Source organism: Zingiber officinale, chromosome 7A, assembly GCF_018446385.1.
Source record: "Zingiber officinale cultivar Zhangliang chromosome 7A, Zo_v1.1, whole genome shotgun sequence".
NCBI lineage: Eukaryota > Viridiplantae > Streptophyta > Magnoliopsida > Zingiberales > Zingiberaceae > Zingiber > Zingiber officinale.
In genome coordinates, this window is record NC_055998.1 from 64,194,049 (window position 1) to 64,210,885 (window position 16,837).

General features: G+C 38.5%; 1 protein-coding gene across 1 annotated transcript; it reads left to right on the plus strand.

Moving 5' to 3' along the window:
• The first annotated feature begins 15,758 nt into the window (after positions 1–15,758).
• LOC122000152 (protein LURP-one-related 8-like) lies at positions 15,759–16,637 on the plus strand. The gene is made up of 2 exons (XM_042554664.1): positions 15,759–16,025; positions 16,120–16,637. The coding sequence occupies exons 1-2, from the start codon at positions 15,771–15,773 to the stop codon at positions 16,468–16,470; spliced, it is 606 nt and encodes a 201-aa protein (XP_042410598.1). The 5' UTR covers positions 15,759–15,770; the 3' UTR covers positions 16,471–16,637.
• Positions 16,638–16,837: the final 200 nt, after the last annotated feature.

The window sequence follows — 16,837 nt, forward strand, 5'->3', positions numbered from 1 at the left end:
CGGGTCATTCAGTATACATTCTCTAATGTATACCCATGTGTCAACTTGATATCTCTATATCCATGACTTGTGAGATCAAGTCATCGAGTTGACCTACATGCTAGTCTTATTGCATTAACATTGTCCCTGAATGTTAATACTCGACTAGGAATGATTAAGAGTAGTGTTCCCTATATCATCTCACTATCGGTTCAACTAACCGATTGATATAGGTGAGAACCATCTACTCAAGGACATTATTATACTTAGTTTATTTGACACAAATACAAGTAAGTATAATAACCAAAATCCAAATGCCTTTATTTATATAGAATATGATACAATAAGTCCAAAATACAATCATCTAATGATTGGCTCTAGGGCTCTAGCTAACAATAACCACCTCTAGCAGCGACATTGAAAGGGTCACATACATCACTATGTATGAGTCCTAACAAATCAGTCGCTCTCTCGCTGTGCCCACTAAAGGGAGTCTTGGTCATCTTGCCTCGTAGGCATGACTCGCATATTTCATATGATTGTAAATCAAATGAGTCCAGCAAACCATCCTTATGGAGCTGGGATAAGCGCTTGTCATTTATATGACCTAAGCGACAGTGCCAGAGGTAGGTTTGGTTCATGTCATTTGACTTGAACCTCTTGGTATTTATGTTATAGATAGGGCTCTCAAGGTCTAGAATATAGAGTCCGTTCATCAGAGGTGCACTACAATAGAACATATCGTTTAAATAGACAGAACAACATTTGTTCTTTATTGTAAATGAAAATCCTTTCTTATCCAAACAAGAAACTGAAATTATGTTCTTAGTCAAGGCAGGCACATAACAATAATCATCTAATTCTAGTACAAGCCCAGAGTGTAGAGATAGATAGTAAGTTCCTACAGCAATAGCAGCAACCCGTGCTCCATTGCCTACTCGTAGGTCTACCTCACCCTTCGTCAATGCCCTGCTATTTCTCAGCGCTTGTACATTAGTACAAATATGCGAAGCACATCCGGTATCTAATACCCACGATGAAGAAATAGAGAGGTTGACTTCTATAACACGTATACCTGAAGTAGAAATCTTATTTCTCTTCTTCTTAAGATCTTCCAGGTATTCTTTGGAGTTCCTCTTCCAGTGCCTTGCTTGTCCTTGATATAGGTGACAAAGATGTTCAACCATATCATAAGCGCCCATCAACTCATGTTGCTTCTGAAGCTCAGAGTTCATGGTTGCGAGCATAAGACAGGACACATCTAATGTGTCATCTTGATGCTTCTTGTAAGCATCTCGGTCTGCTCGAGTGGCAGTGGCAGGAGGAGCCTCCGGAATGGGCTGCTCCAGAACGTACAGTTTACATTCTTGGGTGAGAACTATTCTCAGGTTCCTGTACCAGTCCAGGAAATTTGCTCCGTTGAGCTTATCCTTCTTAAGGACAGATCGCAGAGAGAAGGTGTTCGTATTCGACGTCATGGTAATCTACAATAGAAATAAATGCAGAAATAAATATCATATTCTTAATCATTTAATTAGGCCTTTAACTAAATGATGCTCCCACTGAATTCTATAATTCATGTGGGACAAGATCCACATCATACTAATCCTTGAGTTAGCTTTGGCTAATACGCCCAAGACTTAGTATGATCGGAAGGTAACGATTACCAATTACATCTCTATGCAACTCTTGTTTATAGGATAAAATTCGTATTTATATAAAAACTCGAGTTAGTTTTGGCTAATACGCCCAAGAGTTAATATAAACGTGATTTTGACCTACCTTTCCAACCGTTGGAAGAATGCCTATAGTTGTACTCGATCCAACCGAGTAAACTAGGAATACTCAATCTAATTGAGTTGTACTCACCCATGCGTTGATAGACAGGACCAAGATTGTCCCTCTGTACCCTACCAAGATAGTATGTGTTGCTCTGCTTTGGCAGATTCAACAACAACATGCGATCGAGGTAGTGGTAGGTATCACGGCATGGTAGGCATTACGAGTTATCGCGGTTTTAGATCTAATCTAAACGATGATGCGTATCATATACTCGATAGATCTAATCTAATCGAAGGGTGCATCATGTGCACGATTTAGATCTAATCTAATCGCTAGGCACTAATTAACTACTTAATTAAACATGCATCACATACATATAAGCAATTAATTAAATTTTGTGATTATGTCATGGCCCTACTACAATCTTCTCAAGCCAATGAGAAGATCGGATGGTCAACCTAAGGTCAATAGCTTCTCAAGCTCCGTCCTTTGACCACCTTGTGTTGCGCGCGCCCTCCTCGTAACTCCGTCTTGAGTGGACCTTCCACAGCTCCAATTTTGTACATTACAATTTTGAAACTCGAGTTACATTCGAGTCTAAATCTAATTTACAATCAGAATATAAGAGAAAGGCACAACGCGCAGGTCGTGAATAAAATAAAATAAAAAAATACAGCACGCACATCACATAACGGCACGCAGGGCGTATTATGAATTACAACACATTTATTCCAATCCAATTGGGTCTTTTGGGCCATGACTATCACAAAATTAATATATAAATCTAAATTATATATTTTTCATAATTTTCTGTAATTTTCATAATTTTTACAATTTTATGAGTAAATTTTTCCCGGCGGTCCCGTTTAACGTTTTCGGGCGCAATCGCGGAACGAATCCCCTTGCGGGGCCAGGGGCAGTGCCCCTACCCGCGATCTAACAATCGCAAGGGTTCCTTTGCGATCTAACAGCGCCTAAGCCTGCTGTCCCAAAAAATTTTGGGGCGAAACATTACCGTTTTGGAAAATTCTTCTCGGTAGTCGAAGCCTACAAGTGTCTAAACACTTGTGTTTTGCCTCTACGAGAAAAATACCCATTAAAACTATAAAAACATTAATTTACAGAAAGTTTACATATCTATATTTTTCATAAAACTATGAATCTAAACTCGTACTCGCTTCGCACGTGGCTCTGATACCACTGTTGGGTTTTTCGGGCAGCGAAAACCACTTTTCGCGTCGCGAAAACCCCGAATCGCCCATGCCACTGGATCTCGTGCGAAGGATAGATTTCAAAAATATGAGTACGAGTTTCAAACTATGATCTACAGTAGATCTACAAAGAAAAAACATTTTATACCTTTGAAGCGTGCCCTCGTAAATCCCGTTCGTCCAACGATACGCCGGATCTCGAAGTTGTCAACGTAGACAACTCTCTAGTGATATCCACACGAACAAGATGTGTTCTCTAACACACAAGGATGGAGAAGAAGAGCACCACAATTGTGCTAGCACTTTCTAGGGCTCTCGGGTAGGATTTAAAAGTGAGAAAGGAGAGAAAGTAAAAGGAATCTCACATACTCCTCTAGGTACCCTCCTTTGTGACCTTCACTCCACCTTATTCTCTTGGAACTCAACTCACTCACCTTCACCCTTGCTTAGAACTCACGGCAATAGCAGCAAGGAGGAAGAAAGACCAAGGAAGAAGATGATAGAATCAATACACAAAACCAAAACCTCCACACTACATTAGTGTGGCCGGCCACACCTTGTAACCTCCCCATTTAATGTGGCCGGCCACATTAAATAGAATGGAATGTGTAACCTCCATGAGGTGGCACACCATGATGAGGTGGAGATGATGTGGCAAGGTTAGTCATGCCATGTAGGATGAGTCAACCTTCATGATATGGCAATGCATCAAGTCAAACTTGATGTTTCAACTTCCATTTGATCAAGTCAAAATTGACCAATTCTCTTCCTTGTTGAGTCAAATCCAACCTTTGATTCAAGTCAATTTTAATTTAATGAATCTGATGGAATAAATGAAAGAGAACAAGTTGTGCAACAAGCTAGTGATATGGGTGATGCTCAATCCACTCCAGATATTAATGATGATCCATTATGCATTAATGGCGGACCAATTACAAGGGCTAGGGCTGAAAAGATGAAGGAAGCACTTAATGTGCTAATTGAAGATGTGAAGGCCAAAGCTACTATTGAAGAAGGTTTGACCAAGAGCAAGTCATCCGGCTTAGTCAACCTAATTCGAGCCTTAGATGAGCTAAATTAGTATTTAAGTCTCATATCTATGTAGTATGGATATGTTGGCTCAATTTGGACTCATTTTTACCTTTATTTGGGTTGTAATAATGTCATATGCTTAAAATGGCTAAGTACATGCCTTTACTAAATGGGCTTTCTTTTGGCCTTTTAGGGTTTTTTGGTCACCTTATAGCTATAAAAAAAGGGGGTGACGGCCACACATGTATCTTTGATATATTTTTCAATCTAAAACACAGTGAGGCTCTCTCTTGTTGGTTCTTCATTGAACTTGAACTTATCAAGGCATCTCCTTGTGGCATTCGAAGACTTATCAACCTCAATCCCAAGGTTGTGGCGTCTTCCATCTTCTATACCAAGGTTCGTGCTTTTCTAAGCATTGGGTCGAGGTTTCTTTTCATCCATCTTATCGACTTAGACCTTCCTTCTTTCTGTTTTCAATTCATTGTGGGTTCTTGAGATTTCTCTCTCGTTGGGTTCACATCATTTGGTATCAGAGCCAAGTTTTTCTAAATCGATTTTGTTATCCTTTTCTCTTTGTGCTTGAAACTTTGTCAATTTGTTCAAAATTATCTGCTTATCATTATCATCTCAATCCTAGTGAGTTTTATTCGTCTTGGTGCTAGCAAATTATTTTCGGTAAAAAAAAAAGAGTTTACATTTAAAAAAAAAAATCGGCAAAAAAAAAATTGAAAAAGAAAACGCCGAAATTCAAAAAAAAATATTTTTTTCGGCAAAAAAAAAGGGTCGAAATTTAAAAATAAAAAATTGAGTGTAGGGAATTGTTATTTCTATACTAGTACTTTCCAATTCTGCATTTCGTTTAAAGTTTTGCCTATTATATTTACACTTTCCAATTCCGCATTTTTCTTTAATAATTTGCCTAGTATATTTGCACCTTCCAATTCCGCAATTTCTTTAAAGTTTTGCCTAATATACTTGCACTTTCCTATTCCGCATTTCCTTTAATGTTTTGCCTAATATACTTGCACTTTCCTATTCCGCATTTCTTTTAAAGTTTTGCCTAGATTTAATTCTACACCTGCCTAAATTAAGTTCTGGCAAGATCCTTTTCAGTTCTTATTTCAAATATCTTTATCTCTTAGTCCCGCATTCGCATAAGTTTTGCCTAGATTCAATTCTAGCAAATTTCCTTTCTGAACTTAATTTAATTTTTCAATTCTGCAATTTGCATTCTTCTATCATTTCCTTTCTTTTATCCTATACCTTTGGGATTTTCAATCAGTCAACGATCGTTTACAAGGAATTGCCACAATTCTAAGTTCCTTAAAGAGCTAACATTAGCGAGTTGAGTGATTGAGTGACAACAGATTGTATTAATGGCAACAAGTGGAGAAGAAGCAAGACCTAGAGAAACACTTGAACAACGTGCCTTGAGACAACACTTGGAACGCATGGAAATCAGATTCAATCAAATCCTCGACAGATTGGAGAAACAAGATGCTGTAATTACTGAATTGCAAAATAGCCAAGCTGGTAGAGTCCCCACATGAATTTCAAGGCAATATAACCGTGAAGACAACAACGATGATGATGATGACATTTCTGAGGACATTGATGATAGAGTTTCTAGTGGCAGATCTGGTGGCATCAGAATTGGTGGTAGAAGGGGAAGGATGACTGATTATGTTGATAGAAACTTGGGAAATATCAAATTGAAGATTCCTTCTTTTCAAGGCAAAAATGATCCAGACGCATATTTGGAGTGGGAAAAGAAAGTGGAATTAGTATTTGATTGTCACAACTACTCTGAAGAGAAGAAGGTAAAACTTGCTGCTGTCGAATTTATTGATTATGCTATTATTTGGTGGGATCAAGTTATTCTAAGCAGGAGAAGAAACAACGAGAGACCTGTTGGCACTTGGGAAGAGATGAAATCAATTATGAGGAAGAGGTTCATTCCATCACATTACTATCGAGATTTGTACCAACGGCTACAAAGTCTAACCCAAGGATCCAAGACCGTGGAGGAATACCACAAAGAGATGGAGATTGCCATGATTCGAGCCAATGTGGAGGAGGACCGAGAAGCAACCATGGCAAGATTTTTACAAGGTTTGAATTCAGAAATTGCAAATACAGTAGAGTTGCAACATTATGTGGAGCTTGAAGATATGGTGCATATGTCCATGAAAGTTGAAAGGTAACTCAAAAGGAAGGGTTCAATCAAACATGGTCAAAGTTCTAATTCATCCACTTGGAAATCTAGTTGGAACAAAAGAGATGATAAAGTTGCATCAATGAGTAAGACTGAGTTTTTGAAGAATAAAGATGCTAATTCTTCATTGGTTAAAGGTAAAGAACCTATCCAATCTTCAAGAAATAGAGATATTAAATGCTTTAAGTGTTTGGGAAGAGGACATATTGCTTCACAATGTCCAAACAAAAGAAGTATGCTTTTGAAAGAAAATGGTGATATTGAAACTGAGAGTGAGTTTGAAGATGATAATGCCTTGCCACCATTGATGGAAAGTGATGTAGAAGAGTATGCCGTTGAAGGTGAAGCCCTTGTCACTAGGCGTGCTCTAAATGTGCAAGTGAAGGAAGAAGATGAAGAACAATGAGACAACATATTTCATACCCGTTGTCACATCAAAGACAAGGTATGTAGTATGATTATAGATGGAGGAAGTTGCACTAATGTTGCTAGTACTATCTTGGTTGAGAAATTATGCTTACCTACCACTAAACATCCTAGACCTTATAAACTACAATGGTTGAATGATTGCAGGGAGGTTAAGGTCACTAAGCAAGCATTGGTTTCATTATCCATTGGTAGGTATCATGATGATGTTCTTTGTGATGTAGTACCAATGCATGCAAGTCATTTGCTTTTAGGTAGACTATAGCAATTTGATAGGAGGGTTATACACGATGGGTTCACAAATAAATATACTTTTAAGATGCATGGTAAACTTGTAACTCTTGTACCATTAACTCCTAAGCAAGTATATGAAGATCAATTGAGGATAAAAAATGAGAGTGAAAAAATAAAAGATTGTGAGAGAAAAAAAATGGAAAAGAAAAGGAGTGTGAGAAAAGAAAAAGTGAGGATGAGAGGAATGAAAAAGAAATAAAAAATCTAGAGAGTAAAAAAGGGAGCTTTTATGCAAAAGAAAGAGAGGTTAAGAGAGCTTTTTATTCTCAACAGTCGATGATTATACTTTTGTATAAGGAGGCTTATTTCAACACTAACAATCTTAACCCTTCTTTGCCTATTGTTGTTAAATCTCTTTTGCAGGAATTTGATGATGTCTTTCCTGAAGAAGTTCCTGATGGTTTGCCACCACTTAGGGGAATAGAGCACCAAATTGACTTCATCCCAGGAGCAGCTATCCCTAATCGACTAGCCTATAGGAGCAATCCTATGGAGATGAAGGAGCTTCAAAAGCAAGTTGAAGAATTGATGAGAAAAGGGTACGTCCGAGAAAGTTTGAGTCCTTGTTCAGTTCCTGTTTTGCTTGTGCCTAAGAAGGATGGAACTTGGAGAATGTGCGTTGATTGTAGGGCTATCAACAAGATTACGGTAAAGTATCGTCATCCTATTCCTAGATTAGATGATATGCTAGATGAACTACATGGTTCTTGCATTTTCTCTAAAATTGATTTGAAGTCTGGCTATCATTAAATTCGCATGCGTGAAGGAGATGAATGGAAAACTACTTTTAAGACTAGGTACGGTTTGTATGAATGGTTAGTCATGCCATTTGGCCTAACTAACGCACCTAGTACTTTCATGAGATTAATGAACCATATTTTACGTGCTTATATTGGGAACTTTGTTGTAGTATATTTTGATGACATCTTGATTTATAGTAAAAATTTAGATGAACATCTTAATCATTTACAAAAAGTTCTACTTGTTTTGAGAAATGAAAAATTGTATGCTAACCTTCAAAAATGTTCTTTTTGCACTAATCAGATAGAGTTTCGTGGTTATATTGTTAGTGCTAAAGGAATAGCGGTTGATGAAGAAAAGGTTAAGGCAATACGTGAATGGCCAACACCAAAAACGATAAATGAGGTACGTAGCTTTCATGGGTTGGCAAGTTTCTACAAAAGCTTTGTTAAAAATTTTAGTTCTATAGCTGCACCCTTGACTGAAGTTGTTAAAAAGAATGTTGGGTTTCGTTGGGATAGTGAACAAGTTTCAGCTTTCAACTTACTTAAGGAGAAGCTAAGTTCAGCACCATTACTTGCATTACCTAACTTTGCTAAAACTTTTGAAATTGAGTGTGATGCATCAGGAATAGGTATTGGAGCTGTGCTAATACAAGAAGGTCGACCCCTTGCTTATTTTAGTGAGAAACTCAGCGGAGCAGCTTTGAACTTTCCAACTTATGACAAGGAGATGTATGCATTGGTGAGGGCTTTAGAGACTTGGCAGCATTACTTGTGGCCCAAAGAGTTTGTTGTTCACACTGATCATGAATCGTTGAAGCATTTGAAGAGCCAAAGTAAGTTGAATAGACGTAATGCAAAATGGGTAGAATTCATTGAATCATTCCCTTATGTGATCAAGTATAAACAAGGTATGGAAAACATTGTTGCTAATGCTTTGTCTCGAAGGTATACCTTGATCTCTACTTTAAACACTAAATTGTTAGGATTTGAATACATTAAAGATTTATATTCTAATGATTCTGACTTTGGAAATGTGTTTGAAGTTTGTGAACATACTGCATTTAGGAAGTTTTATAGACATGGGGGGTTTCTTTTTAGAGTGAATAGGTTGTGTGTGCCTAATTGTTCATTAAGGGAATTATTAATCCAAGAATCTCATGGTGGGGGACTAATGGAACATTTTGGAGTTAAAAAAACTCTAGAAGTGTTGGTAGAGCATTTCTTTTGGCCACAAATGAAACAGGATGTAGTTAAATTTTGTGAGAAGTGTATTATATGTAGGCAAGCGAAATCTAGATCTTTACCTCATGGATTGTATACACCTTTACCAATTCCTAGTGAACCTTGTTAGTTAGAGCCCTAGAGCCAATCATTTGATGATTGTATGGACTCATGTATATCATATTTTTTTATATTAATAAAGGCATTTGTTTGGTTATTATACTTATTTATATTAGTGCCAAATAGACTAAGTATAATAGCATCCTTGAGTAGAAGGTTCATACCTATATCAATCGATTAGTTGAATCGATAGTGAGATGATATAGGGAACACTACTCTAAATTATTCCTAATCGAGTATTAGCGTTCAGGGACAATGTTAATACAATAAGACTAGCATGTAGGTCAGCTCGATGACTTGATCTCATAAGTCATGGATATAGAGATATCAAGCTGACACATGGGTATGCATTAGAGAATGTATACTGAATGACCCGCCATAAGAAAGTATCATGGATCGTTATATGAGTGTCATATACTTTCTCATGTGGCTATTAGTATGACTATTAGTCCTTAGACCTGAAGTCACCATGGATCCCTACATAAGGAGTTATGTACTTTGGTTTCGTCAAACGTCACCCGTAACTGGGTGGACTATAAAGGCGATTACTGGGTATATAACGAATTATGTAGAGGGATGTGAGTGATGTAGATGGGATCTATCCCTCCCATATGACGGGAGCGACATCGGTATTCTTGATAGAGTGAGACCACTAAGTGCATGGCCATGTCCAAATGAGTCAACATTAGATGTTGAGCTCATTTGATCGAGTGAGTCTACTTGGAGTTCAAGATTTAGATTGATTAGAGGATGACACGGTCTATGCCTCACATTGATCAATCTAGATGTCTTGGATAGAAGGACACTTGTCATTATTTTGTGAGTAGTCACAATTGGTAGTCACAAGGTGATGTCGGATCTCGACATTCTTGTAACTTGGGTAGTAATGATGTGTTGCTAGATACCGCTCATTACTTATGCTCCTAAATGGGTTTAGGGCATTGCCAACGTTACAAGAACCTATAGGGTCACACACTTAGGACAATTAGATGGAGATTAGGTTCATATGATGAACCAAGAGGATTAGATTCATTTGATTAATTAAATTGGATTAAGAGTAATCCTAATTGGGCTAACTTGAGTTCGACTCAAGTTGATTCATGTGTTCAATGAGTCTAATTTAGATTTTGACTCATTGAATTAATTTAATTTAATGAATTAGATTCATTATATTAAGTTGACTCGAATCAAATGGTTAGATTAGATCAACCATGGTAGAGATTGGGTCAAGTTTGACTTGACTTGAGAAGGAAGTCCAAAGGTCAAATTTGACTTGACCTTTTGCCACCTCATTGGTGAGTTGGCATTAGGTGGACCAATAATGATATTCCACATCATCATGGGTGCCACCTCATGGAAGTTACAAAGCCATTTTCTTATTAACTTCACATTAATTGCATTTAATGGGGAGTTACACAAGAAGAAAGTGGCCAACCACTTTGTGAAGGAATTTTGAATTCATTTTCATTCAAGTGTGTTGAATCTTCCTCCTTCTTTCTCTCAAGCTCTCCCTCTCCCTCTCCTCCTTGCTTGGCCGAATCTCACCAAGGTGCTAGCACACCTTTGTGTGAGATTTTCTCCACCTACGTGTCCGTGTGGATACTTCTAGAGGATCGGCGCTTGACGGTCTAGAGATCCGGCAACTCCTTGGACGAGCGGGATAAGCGAAAGGCACGCTTCGAAGGTATAACCCTTATCTAGTGTAGATCTAAAGGTTTTTACAAACTCGTACAAGAAAAGGTTTTTCGAAAAGTTTTGTTTACGAATCTTTGCACGGATCTACGGCTTTGGGTGACTCGGGGTTTTCGCGACGCGGAAAAGCGGTTTTCGCGGCCCGAAGAACCCAACAAACCTTGGGTTGATATTTCCATGGATTTTGTTTTAGGACTACCAAGGTCTAAACGAGGTATGGATTCTATTTTTGTGGTTGTGGACAGATTTTCTAAAATGGCTCATTTTATTCCTTGTAGGAAAACAGATGATGCTAACCATATTGCTGATCTATTTTTTAGGGAGATCGTGCGACTTCATGGAGTACCGAGGAGCATAGTTTCAGATCGTGATGCAAAGTTTCTAAGCTACTTTTGGAAGACATTGTGGGGAAAGTTAGGAACAAAGCTTTTGTTTTCCACAACTTGTCATCCATAAACAGATGGACAAACTGAGGTAGTAAATCGAACTTTATCTACTTTGTTGAGAGCTATCATTCAAAAGAATTTCAAAGGTTGGGAAGATTGTTTACCACATGTTGAATTTGCTTATAATAGATCTATGCATTCTACTACTAATTTTTCTCCTTTTGAAGTGGTATATGGGTTCAAACCTTTAACTCCTTTAGATTTATCGCCTTTGCCTATCTCTGAGCGTGCCAGTTTAGATGGTACCAGAAAAGCTGAGTTTGTGAGGCAACTGCATGAGAAAGTTCGATTGCAAATTGAAAAGAGGACAGAACAATATGCCGCGCAAGCCAACAAGGGACGAAAGAAAGTGATCTTTGAACCCGGAGATTGGGTTTGGGTTCATATGAGGAAGGAAAGATTTCCAGCTAAACGTCGTACTAAGTTGCATCCATGAGGAGATGGTCCATTTCAAGTCATTGCTCGAATCAATGATAATGCATACAAGCTTGACTTACCAGGTGAGTATAATGTGAGTGCTACATTTAATGTTTCTGATCTTTCTCCTTTTGATGTAGATGATCAAGATTCGATGACGAATCCTTTTGAGGAGAGGGGGAATGATGGAATAAATGAAAGAGAACAAGTTGTGCAACAAGCTAGTGATATGGGTCATGCTCAATCCACTCCAGATATTAATGATGATCCATTATGCATTAATGGAGGACCAATTACAAGGGCTAGGGCTAAAAAGATGAAGGAAACACTTAATGTGCTAATTGAAGATGTGAAGGCCAAAGCTACTATTGAAGAAGGTTTGACCAAGAGCAAGTCATCCGGCTTAGTCAACCTAATTCGAGCCTTAGATGAGCTAAATTAGTATTTAAGTCTCATATCTATGTAGTATGGATATGTTGGCTCAATTTGGACTCATTTTTACCTTTATTTGGGTTGTAATAATGCCATATGCTTAAAATGGCTAAGTAGTCTATATGGGCCTTTACTAAATGGGCTTTCTTTTGGCCTTTTAGGGTTTTTTGGTCACCTTATAGCTATAAATAAAGGGGGTGACGACCACACATGTATCTTTGATATATTTTTCAATCTAAAACACGGTGAGACTCTCGCTTGTTGGTTCTTCATTGAACTTGAACCTATCAAGGCATCTCCTTGTGGCATTCGAAGACTTATCAACCTCAATCCCAAGGTTGTGGCGTCTTCCATCTTCTATACCAAGGTTCGTGCTTTTCTAAGCATTGGGTCGAGGTTTCTTTTCATCCATCTTATCGACTTAGACCTTCCTTCTTTCTGTTTTCAATTTGTTGTGGGTTCTTGAGATATCTCTCTCGTTGGGTTCACATCAGAATCTCAATTCATTAATATAAATTGACTCAATGAATCAAATTTAAATTAGACTCATTCAACAATTGAATCTAATTGAGTCTAACTCAATAAGTCTAATTTGAATCCAATCTTTGGTGCATCATATGAACCTAATCCAATTGGTTCATCATATGAACCTAATCTCCATCCACTTGTTCTTTGTGTGTGACCCAATAGGTTCTTGTAACGTTGGCAATGTTTCTAAACTCCTTTAGAAACATAAGCAATGAGTGGCATCTAGCAATACATCATTGCTACCCAAGTTACAAGAATGTTGAGATCCAACATCAACTTGTGACTACTAATTGTGACTCCTCACAATATGTGACATTGTCCTTCTATCCTAGACATTTAGATTGATCAATGTGAAACATAGACCGTGTCATCCTCTAATCAATCTAAATCTTGAACTCCAAGTATACTCACTCGATCAAATGAGCTCAACATCTCATGTTGACTCATTTGGGCATGGTCATGCACTTCGTGGTCTAACTCTATCAAGAATACCGATGTCGCTCCCGTCATATGGGAGGGATAGATCCCATCTACATCACTCACATCCCTCTGCATAATTCGTTACATACCCAGTAATCGCCTTTATAGTCCACCCAGTTACGGGTGACGTTTGACGAAACTAAAGTACATAACTCCTTATGTAGGGAACCATGGTGACTTCAGGTCTAAGGACTAATAGTCATACTAATAGCCACATGAGAAAGTATATGACACTCATATAACGATCCATGATACTTTCTCATGGCGGGTCATTCAGTATAAATTCTCCAATGCATACCCATGTGTCAACTTGATATCTCCATATCCATGACTTGTGAGATCAAGTCATCAAATTGACCTACATGCTAGTCTTATTGCGTTAACATTATCCATGAATGTTAATACTCGACTAGGAATAATTAAGAGTAATGTTCCCTATATCATCTTACTATCGATTCAACCAATCGATTGATATAGGTAAGAACCTTCTACTCAAGGACGTTATTATACTTAGTTTATTTGGCACCAATACAAGTAAGTATAATAACCAAAACCCAAATGTCTTTATTTATATAGAATATGATACAACAAGTCCAAAATACAATCATCAAATGATTGGCTCTAGGGCTCTAGCTAACAAAGTGGTATATGGGTTCAATCCTTTAACTCATTTAGATTTATCACCTTTACCCATCTCTCCTTTAGATTTGTCACCTTTACCTATCTCTGAGCATGCCAATTCAGATAGTACAAGAAAAGCTAAGTTTGTGAGGCAAATGCATGAGAAAGTTTGATTGTAAATTGAAAAGAGGACTGAACAATATGCTACGCAAGCCAACAAGGGATGAAAGAAAGTAATCTTTAAACCCGAAGATTCAGTTTGGTTCATATGAGGAAGGAAAGATTCCCTACTAAACATCGTACTAAGTTGCATCGATGAGGAGATGTTCCATTTCAAGTCATTGCTCGAATCAATGATAATACATACATGCTTGACTTACCAGGTGAGTATAATATGAGTGCTACATTTAATGTTTCTGATCTTTTTCCCTTTGATGTAGGTGATCAAGATTCAAGGACGACTCCTTTTGAGGAGAGGGGGAATGATGGACTACTCAAAGAAAGAAAACAATAAATTATCCAATAAGCTAACAATATGGATATGCTCAGCCCACTCTAGATATTAATGATGATCCATTATGCATCAATGGAGACCCAATTATAAGGGCTAAGGTTAAAAAGATGAAGGAAGCACTTAATGTGCTAATTGAATATGTGAAGGCCAAAGCTACCATTGAAGAAAGTTTGACCAAGAGCAAGTCATGCAGCTTAGTCAACCTAATTTAAGTCTTAAATGAGTTTAATTAGTACTTAAGTCTCATGTCTATGTAGTAGGGATATGTAGGTTCAATTTCTATCTGTATTTGAGTTGTAATAATGTCATAAGCTTCAAATGACTAAGTAGTCTATATAAACCTTTACTAAATGGACATTCTAGTCTTTTAGGGTTTTTAGGTCATCCTATAGCTATAAAGAAAGGGGATGACAGTGACGCATGTATCTTTTGACATATTCTAATCTAAAGCCTGATGAGACTTTCACTTGTTGGTTCTTCATTGAATTAGAACTTATCAAGCCATTCTCTTATGGCGTTCAAAGAGTTATCAACCTCCATTCCAAGGTTGTGGCGTCTTCTATCTTCTATACCAAGATTTGTACTTTCTTAAGCATTAGGTTGAGGTTGTTTTCATCCATCTTACCACTTTAGACTTTCCTTTTTTTGTCTCTCTTCAATTCGTTGCGAGTTATTGAGATATTTTTCTTATTCACATCAAAACACTTCAATCTATGTTCCTTAAACATCTTCTATCCTTGATATATTTTTCCACAAAGTCCAAAATAAGTTTCCCATGAGGATGTAAAAAGCTTACCAATCATTCTCACTCGATTCCAAAGGAAAGCTAAAATTTGTCTACTCCTGCCCTTTTCTTCTTCACTTATTGAAATACTGACTTTTGTTTGTTGAAATTGAAATACTAATTTGACATTGTCCAAGTTATGAAAGAAAAATTAGAGGCCTTGTTGACTTGAAATCTAATAGATAAAAGTGAACACTGGTCCAAATTCGCCACGTAATATTGGTTTGACCATTTTAAGGTGGAGATTATGCCACGCCTCCTAAGTATCTCTGGCTATTGCACTGATGGGATCAACCACCAAAGGACACAATCTTGACTCAACGCATCATGTGTCCATGAGACAAAATCTTGGTCGGTGAGTTCCGACAACCAGCCCAATTAATTTACTCTCAAATTAACCACGTCATCATGTTGGGAGAATCATTGATATTCTTTGTACTAATTCCCATAGCTTAAGCTATTAATCATGCTTCTTAAATAAAACTAAGCCATGATACATTATAAGCATAATTAGGTCTAGAGCTGATAATTAAACTCTGCTGATATCTTAAACATCGATATCTTCAAATTAGGTAAAGGTGAAGGTTATGTAATAACGATTAATGAATATCATCGCACCATTGTATTAATATATTCTTAGATTCCCCTAAACTCTAAAATCTGTTTAAGCAATAACTACTAATTAATTAATTTTTAAAGTAAAATTGGTAACTAATCAGTACCCGCAGAAACTTCCAATTAGCGCACGTGGCAGTTCCATCCCATTGTGAAATTGTGTATATATACCGCTCTCTGCTCCTCGTTTCCTTGAATCTGCTTCTCTCTTCATGGCCAAGGTTCATCCTAACGCGGCTCACGGGCCACTGGAGATGGCAGTCGTCAGGGAGGAAGACGGCGGTGGGGCAGCGGCGGTGTTGACGGTGTGGCAAAAGTCGTTGTTGTTCGGTTGTAGTGGGTTCACGGTCTTCGATGGACAAGGCAATTTAGCCTTCCGGGTAGACGTCTACGGAGGAGACGCCGCCGCTGGGGCACTTGTGCTCATGGATTCTTCCGGCACGCCTTTGCTCACTCTCCGGCGAAAGGTAATTGTCGATACAAATCATAATTTTTTAAAATCTTTTTTCAGAAACCGTGAGATTTGTAATTTAAATATTAAGGTTGCTTAAATATGTGCAGAAGCTAAGTCTAGGGGAGACGTGGATGATATTTAACGGCGAGGACGCCGCCGACACTGTTTACTCCGTCAAGCGGCACGTGAGCCTCCGCCAGGGGAAGGCGATCGCGCACGTGACCCCCCGCCGGCGTGGGGGAGCCGGCGGCGGGTACGAGATCGAGGGATTGTACGCGCGACGGAACTGTAAAGTGTACGACGAGGGGCGACGAGTCGTGGCGGAGGTACGGCGGAAGGAGACGGTCGGCGGCGTGGCCTTGGGCGAGGACGTCTTCCGCCTGGTCGTGGAGTTGGATTTCGACGCGTGCCTGGCGATGGCCTTCGTGATCGTGCTGGATCAGATGTTTGGGCGATGATGATCACGAGGATCGACGGTTGAGATTTGAAGATGTTGTCTGCTGCCGGCCTTTCGGTTTAACCGTGGTTTTGTGTTTTAGTTAATTAAACCATGGGTCGGCTCCGATGGAGCAAAATGGGAGCTGGCCTCTATAATAATGAAATCTGTCATATTTTCATTCATTCATCCGAGTTGGTATATGATGAGATGCTTACCACATAAAGTCACAGGGTCGAAACTCAGGATAGTCGAAGTGTAAATCTCTGGTTCCTGTACAACTCACCCCACCTGTCACATGCTCGCTCAGGATGCTATGATTTACCTCCCTCGTGATGGCCTTGGGTCGGGTGCGGCGGGGGCGCTGGGGGCGAGCGATTTCGCCTTTT

Excerpts from the sequence above, each read along its gene's own strand:
- LOC122000152 (XM_042554664.1), top strand. The coding sequence starts at position 15,771 with ATGGCCAAGGTTCATCCTAACGCGGCTCACGGGCCACTGGAGATGGCA. Across the intron at positions 16,026-16,119 it reads TGCTCACTCTCCGGCGAAAG|AAGCTAAGTCTAGGGGAGAC; the intron begins GTAATTGTCGAT and ends AAATATGTGCAG.